At 38.3% G+C, this 16,818-nt stretch overlaps 1 protein-coding gene across 2 annotated transcripts; it reads left to right on the top strand.

The window, feature by feature from the left end:
* The first annotated feature begins 6,967 nt into the window (after window positions 1-6,967).
* Window positions 6,968-15,612, top strand: LOC128012882 (early growth response protein 2b). Of its 2 annotated transcripts, none has more exons than XM_052595456.1 (2): window positions 6,968-7,115; window positions 13,832-15,612. In XM_052595456.1, exon 2 carries the CDS (start codon window positions 13,852-13,854, stop codon window positions 14,905-14,907), a length of 1,056 nt encoding a protein of 351 aa, XP_052451416.1. In that variant the 5' UTR covers window positions 6,968-7,115; window positions 13,832-13,851; the 3' UTR covers window positions 14,908-15,612. The 2 variants fall into 2 exon arrangements, with proteins under 2 accessions (XP_052451416.1, XP_052451415.1); XM_052595455.1 differs by lacking the exon at window positions 6,968-7,115 and adding an exon at window positions 13,182-13,516.
* Window positions 15,613-16,818: the final 1,206 nt, after the last annotated feature.

Genomic DNA, 16,818 nt, shown 5'->3' with positions numbered 1-16,818 from the left:
GGTAAGGTTTGGTTTTGGGTTAGCTATGTAGCTATGTCACATAAAAAAAGTCTTATTTATTCATGTATTTAGTTGAGAATGAGTTAAAAATTTCTAACTGGTGTAAGTGTTGATTGTATGAAATGTTGAAAAAAACATTATATTTAATATTATATTTAATGTCATATATATATATATATATATATATATATATATATATATATATATATATATATATATATATATATATATATATATATATATATATATTCAATACATTATTAGGAACCACTTCATATTAAGTGTATTTAATACTTTGTTTTTACATTTAAATTAATAATTTGATGAACTGATTCAGTACTTTTTTTGTTCTCATATTTTTTTTTATAATTGTACATAATTACATTTGTAATTAATTTCTGTAATTACATCTATAATTACTTTGTGGACCCTACCTCATCCCATAACCCACCACTAAACCTAACCTCATCACAAACCAGTCCCTAACTTTAACCGTATCCCACCTCTATTGAGGTAAAAGTGTTTTGCAATACATCAACACAATAAATATTTTTTTCTTTCTGTGTGTGGTCTAAGGCACCTTATATTATTTGCAAATCTTATAAACAAATATTATTTGCATTTGGAGAACCAAGAGTCAACAGGAAGTCATACCATAAAAGGTAAATGGAAATTATATCAGCCAGAGGGCCTTCATTTGCTTGAACTTAATGGCTTATTATATTAATAAAATTGTTACCACCTAGTAAAAATAATAAGGGCACAGATTTTCATTAAAAGCTATTTTATTTAGCAAGTCTATTAAGTGTTATTCTTCTTCTATATGTTGCACAAGTCAAAGCTGTCACTTTATCATGAAATGTGATAATGTATCAAACAACAAGGACCAGAACTATTCATTTCGATAAACCTTTCTCAATAATTTGTGAGCGCAACATGAATACAAAGACTGTACATGCACTCTAAACTAGATTTGTTCTCCTCTACTTCCAGATCTTTGATCCACACTTACTGAAATCCTGCTGGAAGAGCTCACACTGAGTATCTAAAATAGACTGCAGACCTGCAGGTAACCAGTTTGCTCTTTTGTTCCCTCTACCCACTAATGTTAATAACTACTACTATATGCAAAGTGTAAAATGCACCTCTTATGGCTGTATCTGTTCCACCAATAGCTTCAGTTTTTACCTGGTCTCCTGTTAGCATATTTTGACCCATGCCCAAAAAATGCAGCTACAAAAATCACGCAGCATTTTTAACAGATTTGGGAGCAAAATCTGCTTGTAAATTGGTAGTTGGAAACATAATTAAATATATGAATAACAGACAGAATCTGTGCAGTTCTTCTCATATGATGCACGTATTTGACCTCTATCAGTGTTTTTGTATATTTCATCAGATATCAGAATCAATATGTGACTCTTAATGAACAAAAACACAGTAAAGTACAAGTTCTGTGTTTTTATTAAAGACCATTATATAATACATACATTTTCAAATGCAGCGGGAACAAAAGTGTCATCTGGCCTTGATGGTTCGTGAATTGTTCAGCAATAAAAATCTAACAATAATGATTTTTTTTCATTTAAATGTCAAAGGATCATTAATGTCTTAATAATGTACCATTTAACATGTATAATCATGTAATAAACACCATATAGAGTGGTTATGACCCAATCTGTCCTTAATTCCTGACAGACAGCAGACACTGGTGTCAGTTTGACAACAAAGGCTTTTCTTGCATCTGCAGCTCCCTCCCTCCCTCACCCTCACCCCCATCCTCATCTGCTTAATTAACAAAGATGGGTCATTAGGGGGATTGTGAATGAGGTAACCAGACCCCGGATTAAAATGAACACAAGCTGCAAAAGCACGAGAACACTCTCATTTATACAGCTAAACTTTCCGCATTATCAGTGTCATTTAAGAATAGGATAGTGGAAGCAATAAGAGTTTATAGAATTACACAAACGGGGGGAATATTCCGCTATGCTAATGAGCTGGTCTTTGGAGACTGGGCTTAATGGGGTTTCAGTAGGAGCCTTTATTACCCGCTCCGCTCCACACCGGATCCGTCCACGAGGAGTAGAGGGGAGTCCGATAGCCTCGCTGATGTGATTGTCAGCGCTGCGTCTGGGATAAAGTGCCTTGATTCATCTCCATCCAAATGGGCAGTGACGCCACGGCTGCATCTCCATCTTCGTCTGCAGAAGACCGAATTCCCTGGAAAATAATGAATCGCAGCTTCATTTGTAACTGTCAGAGAAAATCTCGGCTCGCCGCGGCTCCTCTTTCCGCTGATGAGAGCAAACGATCTCAAACTTCCAGAAGTTCACGGCTGTCATGTAGTGTCAGGGCTCAGACTACTTTGCGTTGGGAAAGTTGGGTGTCTTAAACGTTTGTTAATGTCAAAACTCTCATTAATTCCCACACAAACTGAGTCTCCCTCACACCGAGCAGCCTTTCTTTTTGTTGTCTGTTTTTTCTCTTCTTCTCTTGTTAATGACAGGAGTCTGAGCCCTCGCCGAGGTCATCCATCTTCTGTGGACATCCACCCACTGATCGCTGCTGGCCAATCCAGACTCTGGTGACCAGCATTATGGCCGTGTCAGGGTCCGAGCCCCCCCTCGGCCCCTGTGATTAATCATCATTTGGAGAGCGGTGCTGGGATGCTCAGGAGAGAGGCCGGCCCCTGCAGGTGGTATCAGCTTTGGGGAAGAATAGACCTGCCACTGGGCCTTTGTTTCTTCTCCCCTGGACAACAGCGCTGCAACTCTGACTTTACCTTACTCTCAAAACGCAGAGAGAGACTTGCATTGGGACAGTGGGAAGGTACTGGATCATAGGTAGATAGTTGTTGAGTTTCATGCCAAGTCCAGAAATATTCTCAGAATTCCCAAACACTGACTCAAATTAGGCTACAAGCGAGAGCTGTAAAGTAAGTGAAACCTGAAGTTACCAAGGTCCCACCACGAAAATGGCTTTGTAATGCTGCTAAATGTTGTCTTGCTTAAAATCAAAAAAGTGTTCCACTGTGAAAAAAGTGTATTTAAGTGTCCTGAATGTGCACTCGTAGTGTACTTCAAATCGTAAAAGTATATTTTTTAAAGACTGCTTGCAGATGACATAATATTAATGAAATAAAAAGCCACTAGAGTGAACCCGAAAATTCTGTCATCATTTACTCACCTTACTCACTCACCTTCCAAACCTGTATGATTTTTGAACTCAAAAAGAGGATATTTTGAAGAATTTTTGTAACCAAATAGTTACTGGTCCCCATTATATTTCCCTACCGTGCAAGTCAATGGGGACCAACAACTCTTTGGTTACCCACATTCTTCAAAATATCTTCTTCTTTTGTACAGCAGAAGAAAGAAATTCAGACAGGTTTGGAACGGCATGAGGGTGCGTAAATAATGACAGAATTTTCATTTTTGGGTGAACTATCCATTTATGTACACTTTTAAAAAGTGCATTTTGCAATAATGCCAAACTAAGAGTTTCACTTGAAAATACATAATAAATCTTTGTTTTAATATATTTTGTTGTGCTTTAAAAAAGTGCATTCATTTTGATTTGATGACTAATATACTAAAGTAAACTAACTACTATTCTATTTACGGAAGGTGTTATTCAATATTACATAAACAACATTAATTAACATATATTTTAGTTAACCATAAATGCTTGTCAACATAATAGAAGTAGCCTAATTATGAATTTACATTTAAAAATGTACTTAAGTGGGTCCAAATATACTTTTAAGTAACTAATTGCAATTTAAATGAATTTGATCTAAAATACATTTGCATTTGATTGCAGAAAGCCTGCAAAACAAAAACATAAGTGTTAGGAGTAGAGTTAGGGTATTATCTTATTACTAAAATAATAGAAATCCCTGAGATTTCCTCTTTTTTTGGTCAATCACTGCTAATTATTCCAAATTATTAGCATCATTAAAGAACAGAACAGTAAAAAATAAAAATTTGGTCTAAATAATGGCTTATGTAAAATGTCAAAGAGTTTCTGTTAACGGGGTGTTGAAGGATTTGGGATTTTTACATTTTCTTTAGACAACATGACTGGTGCTTGCACGTGCAAAACTCTCCGCCAAGATGTTGGAGGTGGCCTGAAAACTTTCCCAGTATTTGCTGAAGCCAGAAATGTTCTGAGTGGTTTCTAGGGTGTTGCTAAGCTGTCACTAAAGTGTTCAGAGTGATTCCTTGGACGTTACTAGGTAGTTCCTCACTCGCCCAAATCAAAAGAGATGACATTGTGACAAGTCTATGATAGAAGGTTGCATATTAAAAAACTTAAGTATGTAATAATGATACTTACAATGCATAATGCATAAAACAACAGAATGTATTAAATAACAATAATATATAAAAACAACAGAAATCAACGAGGTAGTCAAATTAAAATAAATACAGTAGCACACAAACACACATTTTTATCAACATTTATGAACAGGATAGTGAATGCAATGACAGCTAATGGATTAATGCTATTAAGTCATAGTTAAATAAAAAAAATGTAAAGTTTAGGAATAGGACTAATTCAAAGAAATGATACAAAAACATGCATGTGTGTATTGGTGTGTGTATCAGAGACTTGAACCCTCACACACACTCAGACCAAATGAATTGTGTCTTTGAACCAGGCATATTCAGGACTCATCAGTGTCAAACATTATTTTATTTTACACTTGTGCGGAGCTGTTGATCCGTTGTGAAATCTCACAAACAAGTTTTTAAATAAGACAGTTTTCATGAGGAAGACATTACATCATTTTGTTGTTTCGGTGGGAAACAGTGTATTAGAAAGCAATCACTCAGGATCACATAAATGAGCGTGCATCAAATGAATCAAAATCAACTAATTTTTCTCCCGTGACTGCTTTAGTCGAATTCTCACCATTAAACAGGGTGAACATTAAGAGGGTTTTTAATAGCTCCATTTAATAGGTGGAAGCTTTTGGTTCATAAACCTCTAATGATGCTGATGCACACAATTCATTACTGACCACATCTAGAAATGATGGATCTGCTGCATAATAGGTAAACTTTGACTGAGCCGACAAAAGGCTAAGACTCTAACAAGACTCTCCATTAGCAAAAGGCTGCCATCAAATTAAAGATTGATTTAGCAGAACCATTTGTTACCAGCGTCTGACATGCAGCTCTGTCTGTTGAGACCGCCGAAGACACAGACACCCCATCATCTCCCGCACCCCTCGCAAGCCAAGATCAACGCTTATAATGATGCCATTTGCTTAATTTTCTCTGCTGTATACGTTCACGCTGCTCCCCGCACACACCTAAAATCTAGCGTGGCTTTGTGTTGTCTCACATTTTAAGTTTAAGTTAACTGCATTTTAGTTACTTTAGTTACAATGCTTTTATGATAATGCTTTTTTTATAGTATAGTAATAGTCTGAGAAGAAGGTACAAAATATTTAAAGATATTTTTATAAATCTGTTTATTCTGACTGATATTCCTTTGCTTATGTTTTCTGTCCCTACAGCTTCAAACTATTTTTTTTCCAAACCCACAGTTTCACACCTATTTTTTTTATTTATTCTGGAAGTATCTTCACAGAGATTTTTTCCATATCATGATCTGCCATAATAACTAAAAAGTAGTCATTATTGCAGTATTTTTGTGTGAGAAACAGGTAGCTACAGTATATTCACTGATAAAACCCTTCAATGTAATAGAAAAAAAAATCAAATATTCACAATATTCAAATTTTGAGCCAGGCTTTATGTGATGCCAAAAACCTAACAGAGTAGAACAGAGGAATAGATTTTTTTCACTGATTTAAATATTAAGAATTAATTGACTATATTAAGGTATTTTTTTGCATTCTATAAACAAGCCATTCACAATCATTTTCAGTATAAAGCTTATAAAGTTTTTCAGAAACTTTTGAAATGCATGGGATGCCAGGGATATCTTTTATGCCTGAATTTGAGGCTCGAAGTGTTCACCCATTACGCTACAGTCAGTCCCAGAGAGCAGGAAAAAGTCTTGTGTCTTCAGTGTTAAACAAAACATTAGTGTTAATGGCTGATGTTGCTAATAGGGAAGGCAAAAGTCAACGATGGACCCGGTGTAATTAGTAATAATGAAGCTTGCGTTGGGACGTGACCTGCTGCCCCAGTAGGACGGTGCTCTGAGAACGGATCAGAACAGAACCAGTGTCGGTATGAGACACAGAGTGCAGTCGCATACAGCAGTTTGACTATGATTAGGACTTTGCGGTATAACAAGACAAGACTCATTTTAGTTCAGTTTTTAAACTCGTTTTATTTAATCTTTACATTGCACTTACATTGAAGTTGCTTTGCTTTGATACCCAAATCAAAAGAGTTTTTCTTTATGTGATATTCCAACACAGTCTGGGGACAATTTACAATTTGCTGAATTGGTGGCTAATTCATACGATCTCATTCATACGTTTTTGTACGTTCTGCTTACACAGCATTGATGGTTGCACTGCAAAAAAAGATTTTGAGTTCCTTTTTCAATATGTCCTCAAATACTGCACAATGACTTCTGCATCAAAGTAGGGGTGTGTTCAAATCTTTCAGGCGTAACAAAAGTATTTCAGATAATGATCCACTGTTTTGTAAGTAAATATAAGGAAGACAATTAGGACAGATCGTGCACACGTGCACGTTGCATGCATGGCTGCGTTGTCCACCCTCTAAACAAGATGTCTGAATGACACCAGAACCCACGACTTTGTCTGTCAAAGCATTTCAGCTCTTGCACCTCTGACTTAACATTACCATGACAATTTCAATGTCAGAGATGTAGGATACACATGAAGTCCAACCATTGTCTTGAGTTTCCTTCTTCCACTTTGTTACACCCCCATGAAACGGTGCGAGAGAGTAAGACAGCACCTCATATAGCCACATGCTAGAATATAGACTGATCAGTTTGAAACCAGATCAGTTTGCATGAGGAGCACCAGCTATCCCAGGAGTGTGTGAGTGTGTGTGGAGCGCTGTGCTGCTATTGGAGCGGTGTGAAGCTCTTGGAGGAGCCCACTCATATGATGGGAAGTCACAAAGAGCCACTCTCCATACGGCACTGATAATGTGAGTATAGCGTTCACCATCACCAATGTTTCCTTATGTGTTTGAGCATGTGTGTGTGTGTGTGTGTGTGTGCACTTTAATCCACTGTAATGCTGCATGATGTTGAACCTGTGGGTGTACAGTACTTGTCTCTGTGAGCAAAGACCTTAATTTAGATAATGTGGATAATGGGATATTAGAATACATCAAATACAGGGGTGAACCTTTTTTTTTTCCGGAAAGGTATTATTGCTCTCGACTGTTTCTGTGAGCAATTATATCATCTGAGTGTTTCAAATTGACTTGATGTTATGTTGTCCTTCACATAAAAACAAAAAGTCAAATAAGAATAAAATGCGTGTAATTAGATGAATAGACAGGTGAAAAATCACATTTAAAGCTTTTATTTTTAGAATAACTGTTTTGAATATTAATTAGTAGAAAACACATTTTTGATGGAAAATGTCAGTGGATTTTTGTTGAAATAAATAAAAAAGAAAAAAGAAACAAATTTGTAAGTAGGAAAAACAAGTGATGTTTTATCTAAAAAATATTTTAAGACGTTTACATCTTTCATCATCATTGTTGATACAGAGACAACGACTTTTTAAAAAAGCCACCATGTCATTAATCCTCAGTCAGGCTCTTGTACATAAATAGAAAAATTAAAGAGATTATTATTACCAAAATAAAAAAAACTGAAGAACAATTGTTAGCTTGCCAATATCACTAAAACGAAAAAGTCCTTTGAAGGTGAGCATCTATAGAAAAGTAACACCTACACAAATTCACTAAGAAAAACGGCCTCCTACTCGGTAAAAAGAACAATTCATGTTGTGCGGAGTCTCCCACGGCTAGTCTTTAGATCTCAGCTGGCTCTAGAGCAGGTTTGTGTCCATTCACCCCTCTTCGACAAACCTCATCTGAATTCTGTGGGCGTAACTTGACAGCTTGCTTTATGGTGTATTGTCATATGCCTGACCAGTTTGGAGAGACATTCGGTTCCTAGAGCGGATTTGTAAATTGCCCTGTTTTTCCTTTTCCAATACATAAAAGTTACAGCAATGCTCCTGACCTTTCTTATTTATTCAAATTTTGGTTACTGGGATAAAAAATTACATTTTATGACAAAATGATATTTAGAGCAAATAGATAGATAGATAGATAGATAGATAGATAGATAGATAGATAGATAGATTGATTGATTGATTGATTGATTGATTGATTGATAGATGTAATGAAATTGTGCAAGAAACATAATTTCACAGATGTTTTCAATTATCATTGGTATGCCTAAAAAGTAAACAGCAATACTTGTGAAGTAGTGAACTGGCCTATTTACTCAATTTGTGAGTACAGTTATATCATAAAGCCTTTTGTTCTGTGTGCTGACAATTTGATGAGTAATAGAGAACAATACAACAGACCTGGAATACAATGTAAAGGCTGATGCAGAAGGATGTCATTCTATGTATCCTCAATGTGCAGGAGTCATTTGACCCCGGGAGACCCCGAGCACATCCAAGAAAGAAAGCTCTTGAATTCAGAAGCTGCCATGTGTGGGTGTCCATTACATTGAGACCATCATTCTCAGCAGGGACAGCCAGATCCCAGCTGCCAGTGGGCATTCGGCGGGCCCGGCACGCTCTGCCAAAGCGGGCCACTTCTGCACAGTGTGCAAACATTTTTGCATCTGTAGGCGTACAACAAAAGACACATGCATCTGAAGAAGTTTCCTTCTTTCATTTGTGGGGGAGGACACAAGAATCCCTGAAAATGTGAAGCATTCAGATGCGACAGTCAGCGGTAAAGATTGTCGCTCTTCTGTGCAGACTTGAGCGCTTTTGTTTCAAGCAGGGATTGTTTATTGAGTTGACATACAGCCACGATTATCCACTCACAGTGGGGTTTATATTACAGCAGTTGCTGATGGTCGGTCTTGTTGGTGCGGTTGTAAATACGAAAGGTCGATAACATTGTTGACTGGTTAAGCACATGCATATCCACCACTGATCTACGAGAGCTGGATCTAAAAAAAAAAAGATCTGCAGAGCAGTTGAAGGTGTTCAGCCGTTTACAATTAATACAGCCAGCAGAAACAAGACCAGGCTCATTACCTCCTCATTATGGATGTTCAGGCTCTGAACCGAGACAATATTTAAAGGGCTTCCCCCATTAACAGTGACTGACACGTCCCTGTAATCAGTCTGGCTGCGGTCTGTCACATTACTCGCTGAAGTCTTTATTCACGGGGCAAGAAAATCACCGGTGTGCTTGACAAACACGCAAAGCTGTTCGGCACTAAACGTCTGTGAGTGATAATGTAACTGTGGCGTGATGCTGGCCCTGGCTCGCTATTGAGCGTTCAGGGTGATTTGCGGGGATGCACTCCAGTCAATATCTGAGATGTCATTATGACGACACGACCTCTTTACTAATTGCCCGCTTGAGCGACAGCGGCGATAAAAGATTCAGAGCGGACCATGTGGACTAGAGGAGATCTAAGACAAGTTACGGATGCATGGGGCCCTTATTAAATCATTACCCACAAAGCCCATTAACAGCCCTGAAAATGTCTGCTCAGTTAAGGCCCGTGACAGGCGTGGGAGTTGTATATATATATATATATATATATATATATATATTACTATATATATATATATATATATATATATATATATAAATAAAGACTAATAAGTCATTTGGCTTTCTACATAGTTCTCAGTGTTCAACAGTAGTAATTTAAAAAGGCTTCACTCTTAAAAATAAAGTTTTCCCCCGCAATTCCAAAGAAGAACTATTCACACTATTCTATTTCATAGTGTGAAGATCCTTTTAACTGCTAAATAAGCTTTTTCTCCTATAAAGAACCATTTGTGCATTTGAAAAGTTTCATGAATTTTAAAGGCCCTTTATGGAACCATTGATGCCAATCTAGAACCTATATTTTTAAGTGTTCTGGTGCTCTGGTTTGTGCACTATAGCATCTCAGCAATAGTATCCATCCACCATAGAGTCAGTGATAAGTGTATGCAGTGGCAACAGATGGCTCCACTCGTAATTCATTCAGTAATTATGACACTTCTGAGATCACAAACTGTTCCCAAGCCATGCTTGTGATGACAGCAACACCTTCTCAAAAATAACCCCAGCTTGCATGGGTGGTGATAAAAATATATGTGATTGATGGACAACAGGAAGCTTTGGGGATTTTCATTGTACTGTCAAAACTGGGGGTGTGTGCTGAGGTTTCCTGTGTGCGGGCCGATTTAGACTCCCATTCAAGCGTCTGTCAAGCTGGAAGATCCAAAAAATGTAAAAATCATTATTTGAATTGCTAATAATCTGATTTTCAAAAATGAGGACAAGCCTCCGACCTTTTAAATATTACAATTATGACGTTAAACCCTCTCTGGTGTGAAGCCATAGCATAATAATACAGTTTTCTTTCTTATAATAGAAAAAGCAAATCTGATTACACAACAGAGAAAGCTGCAAAAAAAAAAAAAAAAAAAAAAAAAAAACCATGGTACAATTGCAAATGTGAAGACATTATATAAACTACCATTCATGTATGGAAAGAGTGATGGCTATAGTTCACAATGAAATAATTAGGTGAACTCTACTATAGAACTTTTTTCTATACAATCTATATCTATATAACTTGTTTGGTGTTACAAAAACAATAACTGATTTTTCCCATCAGTTACAATGTGAGTGGGGCAGGTTATAGACTCCTGCAGAGTCAATTATGATTTTATAATTATTGTGTGTGTGTGTGTGTGTGTTTTACTGTACTTGAAGAGATAACTAAATGCTAATGAAATTATTTGGAGTACATATAAGTTATTCATCTAGCAGAGCAACAATTTATAAAGCAGTTTTCTTCTATAACAGCTCAAAGTGGTTAGAAGTGTCCGTTTGAACCAGTAAAGGGACATATACTGCCCCCTGCCCATATGACATGACATAACCCACGCAGATCGCGTAAAACTGTATATCTATATTTATATTTACAGTTACAAATAGCCTATAATATAGAATATTTTAGCAATATATTAAATTGATTTATAGTACTTACATTTAAATAGACTATTATTTAAGTAGGCCTACTTAATTTGGCTATACAATAAAAACCCTCACTAATTTACGTATAGGCCTATTCAAATCTCTCCCGACAAACATCAGTGCACATTTTCATCGTTATATTCATTTGTAATCTCACCAGGCATTTTATTTATTAAAACGCAACCAGGATTAAGCACGTGAGGAAATCTAGACGGATATGTGTTCATATTTGCTTCTGTTTATTTTGGAGACTCGCGGCTTGCTTCAGATAACACCGAATTCGTGTGTTATATTGATGGTGTCACAATGCTTCTAGACATGCGTCCATGCGCGCAGTCATAGCGGCCGTCTGCAGCATGTGTGGGATGTCGGAAGCTCAATGGAAGAGTTTTTCCAGAGATTAACATATATGCCCTGAAAACACAAAATACACTAGAGAGATCACTCCAACAGTCATAACTCAGATAGAAGTCGAGTAGTGACTTGACTAGGCTACTGGCTATTAACCACTGGCGCGTGTGATAAAGACACAGACACGGACTCCGCGCAAGGACTTCAAGCCACCAAGCGCGCGCGAGAACAGTTTCTACTGAACATTGACAAAATGTGTAAAAAGGGATTTCTTACTTTTTTTTTTTTTTTTTTTTTTGCTTCGATGGTATGTAGATTTCCTCAAGGCAGAAGCAAGACGTGCAAAGATAAACTTGGAAAAATTATCAAATTAATTGTAATTGGGCTATTATGTCACAATTTGGCCATCTGTTTGACGCACCTATCCCAAATATGTCATAGTCTTCTAAAGGTTGTTTTAGATGTAAGGCTGGTAAATAAATGCGATACAGATCATTCATCCATTAGCTAAAGTATACAGCATCATACAGGAAACAAACATTCAAATATAACCTGGACATTTTGGACATGTATTAAATATGAAATGATTTTGTAATAAAGTTAAAGAGCCATTGGCTCAAATTCCGACCTCAGCTCCCTCCTCCCCCGTATGTCTTACTAGAGCAGTTTCTAAAACCCACGGGGGGAATTCACTTCTATCATCTTTTTTTATTTAGTCGATTCTGTAAACCTCACGGCGGAAAGCATTTCTATTTACGTATACAGGCATTTACATTTGGAAAGTTTTAGTTTCTTGCTCTCAAGTTTTTTGGCAAGAGGAGAGTTGAATTAATTCAAGTAGCATATATTAACTCGTTTAGGTCTAGGCTATAACATAAAAACATAAACAATAGCGGTCAACAAAATTTACTGAGCTAGAAATTCACATGCTGTTTTATCCTACATTAATTTATATTAACGCTTATAACGCACCGGAAGATAACAAAATAAAAAATAAAATGTAAAACAAATTACTTTTGGTTTAGAATCATAAATAAATCTACTTTCCAGCAGCATTCTAATTATAGAACGCAGTTACTAAAAACGTTTCCCTCTTTCCAAAAACATGGGGTCTATTCAAATAGATGTAGCGCACTTTCCGACTGTGCCACTGAAGCAAAGGTAGAAATTCCGTGATTGTGTCTCTCTCATTTGATTGTGGTTTGAGCCGCGTCTCTTTGCTCGGCAACACTCGAGAGTTTCCGATACTCAGTTTCCGGAATACGCTCCATAAATGGACGAAGGGGTGTAACTGTTTACCGGATAAAACCATGTATGGCGTGATAATGAACCGGAATTCCTGATTGAGAATGGTGCGTTGTACCAAAACGGAAGATTTTTTTCCACTTATGATTCAATATATTTCAGCCTAAATATGCCTTTGTTTTATTCTATCGTTATCTTAAAATATTTTAAAACAACAGGCAATCCACTTGCCTCTTTTTTCCTACCAGCACATTGGTTTTCAGAAAGGATTCTCCATTGACAAGTGTTATCAACGCGTCACAAGGTCTACAACCAATCACATCGCGCAGCGCTATTTTTCTTTTGCCGTCCAGTCCTTAAATGGTCAATGACGTAACGGCACATTGATAGGCTCACCATATATACATACTACAACTAGCGCTCCACCAGGATCTGTCATTCAATAACACAGAGCCGTCAGATGGCATCACAGTGAACGCTAAACTCAGAGTTTACTGACAGCTTTCCACATGTTACGTTTTGAACGAGCATTCGCACTGGCACAAAACATTTTGTGAACATCTGAACGAGAGCTTCTTAGGACTTCACGATGACAGCTAAAACTTTGGAGAAATGCCCTGTAACCATTGGCGGCTTTGTGCACCCGCTTTCCGAGAGCATCTACTCAGTGGACGAGATTGCCACATCACTGCCAGCCTCCGTGACTATATTTCCTAACGGTGATTTAGGAGGACATTACGAGCAGATAAACTCGGGAGGTAAGAATGACGCGCGCATATCGCCTCACGTGCTCTGTGTTTATACATCTTTCGCATCTAAGAGTATTGAGTGGAACGAGCATATGTGGCTACTTTGCAGAAAAACCAAACTTGCTAAAACTGTAAACGTTTGTTTGCTTGTATATTTAAAGTGAAACCGAAGTTCTTTGATTACTTCTAATGTTGATGTCATGACTTCCGATGATTTTACAGTGGACAGCTTGCTTAAAAGCTGCATCCAATAGCCGCATGATCCATAAGACAGCCTTCTTTCATGTGTATCTAAACCTTGGTTTTATATGTATTTATTTGCAGATGGCTTGATTAGCGGGGATATGAGCACGGATAAGCGCTCCCTCGACTTGTCCTATTCCAGCAGCTTCGCGCAACCAGCTGGCCCTCGCAACCAAACTTTCACCTACATGGGAAAGTTTTCCATCGACTCCCAGTACCCAGGAAACTGGAACCCAGAGGGCGTGATCAACATCGTGAGCGCGGGGATCCTGGGCATGACCCAGCCATCCTCAGCATCCTCGTCACCTGCCTCCTCAGTCTCCCCCAGTCACTTCTCCAGCACCCTCAGCTGCACCATGGCGCAGAACCAGGCGGACATGGAGCACATCTACTCTCCTCCACCGCCCTACTCTGGATGCGGGGAGGTGTATCAAGACCCATCCGCGTTCTTCTCCACCTCCACATGCCCGATTTCCTATCCCCCGCCGTCCTACTCATCCCCAAAGCCAAACACGGACTCCGGGCTGTTTCCCATCATCCCGGACTACGCCGGCTTCTTCCAGCCGCCGTGCCAGAGGGACATGCAGTCGATGCCCGACCGCAAACCGTTCTCATGTCCGCTGGACTCTTTCAGAGTCCCACCTCCTTTGACCCCCCTGAACACTATCAGGAACTTCACACTGGGGGGACCGGTATCTGACGGACCCCGGCTACCCACAGCCTACAGTCCGCAGAATTTACCCCTCAGGCCCATCCTGCGCCCGAGGAAATACCCCAACAGACCCAGCAAGACCCCTGTGCACGAGCGGCCCTATCCCTGTCCGGCGGAGGGATGCGACAGGCGCTTCTCCCGGTCCGACGAGCTCACCAGACACATCCGCATCCACACCGGCCACAAACCCTTCCAGTGCCGGATTTGCATGAGGAACTTTAGTCGAAGCGACCACCTGACGACCCACATCCGCACGCACACCGGCGAGAAACCGTTCGCCTGCGACTTTTGCGGGAGAAAGTTCGCGCGGAGCGACGAAAGAAAGAGACACACAAAAATCCACTTGCGACAGAAGGAGAGGAAAACATCCTCGTCCTCCACTGGAGTGTCCAGCTCGGAGCGCGGCGTCGCCACGAGCATCTGCTCGTCCAGTTCCAGCCAGTAAACTTTCAACTGGACTGTGCAATATCCAACACTATATGTAGGCAATATGATTACAATAATAGTGCACCATTCGTAATATAATAAAACTGAGTGGACTGATGAAAGTGAAATCAAACCACAGTGCCAAATGACATGGACACATTTATGGCGCGCACTTTTGAAGGTGGTGCGATATTCGTTTTCTTGTTGCCTCAGTCGCATGCTGACTGACCTGACGCACTTTGTTTGAATATTTAGGCCAATTAATTTAATTAAAAAAAATAACATAAGATAGCACGTGGGAGAATTGTGTCAGATAACAAGTGGCAAGCAGAGTGACTAAGTTTTTAAGAGTTCTTTTAAACTGACCAAACTTTCAAATGTGTCAAGGAGGTGTTTAACATCACTGTTTTCTCCCATTGTCGTGCCTTTCGTCCGTTCATGTTGTACATATACACCCGGAGGCTTGAATTAAATTGTACATTATTCTTTAATATGAAAGTTTTTGAAGATATATTTTTGTACAAACCGTTTCGTGTCAATAGTGTTGCATTTGTGCTTAAAACACCGACCGTATATATAAATATAGATGAACTCATAGCGACTTGACGTTTGTTCTGTGGTTGTTCTGACTGATATAAATGTATTTGTTATGATGTGACTAACGCCGGTCAGTAATGCCCTACTTTGTCAACATGAAAATAATAAACAACACATGGATTGTGAACTTCTGTTTGTTTAACTGTCTGCAACTGATTTTCTTAATAAAAAGGAAGGTGTACAAGGAAAAAGTGAAGTAGACTTATAGGGACATTCCCGTTTGGGCATCACTGATCTCTGACTCATGGTCTCATAAGGGTCAGCTCCCACACAGTGTGTTGTTTACAAATGCACATAGGTGTGAATATTCACAGTCTGTAATGTTCAATATAGGGCAAAATGCTTGAGGGGAAATATCATGAATAATCAAAGAAGGGTTAGTGTAAATGGAACAATTCTTAAAACTTTCAGGTGACTCGCTTTGTGATTATAAATTCATGGATTTGATACAAAAAAAACACTTATGACCACTCATTACAGTGTCTATGAAGTGAAAACTGAGAAACAACACTGAAAAATGACAAACAATTGTTAACACTGTATGAATCTTTGTGGTTTTGTGTGGTTGAAGGTATATCAACCCCCGCATTCAGTGCAGGGACAACCCCATATTTAGGCAATACATAAATTTAGCTTGGAAATGTTGCCAATATTTACAATTTTGAATTGCAATTAAAAGTGTAATTTGATAAGAGGCTAAAAAAAACTAAATAAACAAGGAATAACAAAGAATTAATGAAAGCAAAATAATGAAATCACTGAAAATGCTACTACTTTACCAATATTTTATTCATGGCGAAATCTAAAATCAGCACATATGCTCTCTGTTCACAGATTGGGAGACGGATGTTTCTTCAATAAGATAAATTCAAATTATCTATTGTCTATGTACTCTTTCAGACTGCTTATGTAAATGTGTGCTAACGGATATATAGATTTTATAAATAAAAATTTATATAAAAAAATCAGGACTGAACATAAACTCAGTTTAACAGAGGACCTACGTAATTTTTGTTCAGCTCACATCCAGGTCTATAAACAAAAACCCTGGAGGGATAACAGGAAAAGACTGCGTCTAACCTGAACGGAGCAAAAAATGATCTAAGAATTCATTTTATTAAATCTTGTTATTACTTTTAGGCTGCCTCCTACGTTAATGTTACAGACATATATTTACCAATGTGTGGGAAACATGACGCCACATTAGACCTTAATATGTCTGTAAACATTCACAGTGAAAGTCTGACTTTTCAACAGATCTCACTGCATGCAACACAACCTATTCCAAATCAACAGAATCGTTATTGTTAGTGATAACAAAACTAAGCGACGC

This window comes from Carassius gibelio, chromosome B24, assembly GCF_023724105.1.
Source record: "Carassius gibelio isolate Cgi1373 ecotype wild population from Czech Republic chromosome B24, carGib1.2-hapl.c, whole genome shotgun sequence".
NCBI lineage: Eukaryota > Metazoa > Chordata > Actinopteri > Cypriniformes > Cyprinidae > Carassius > Carassius gibelio.
The sequence above is the reverse complement of the archived record's forward strand: the minus strand, read 5'-3'. Positions and strand labels throughout refer to the sequence as shown.

Coding starts and splice junctions, on each gene's coding strand:
- LOC128012882 (XM_052595455.1), top strand. CDS start 13,348: ATGACAGCTAAAACTTTGGAGAAATGCCCTGTAACCATTGGCGGCTTT. Junction 13,517..13,831: donor CGAGCAGATAAACTCGGGAG/GTAAGAATGACG, acceptor ATTTATTTGCAG/ATGGCTTGATTAGCGGGGAT.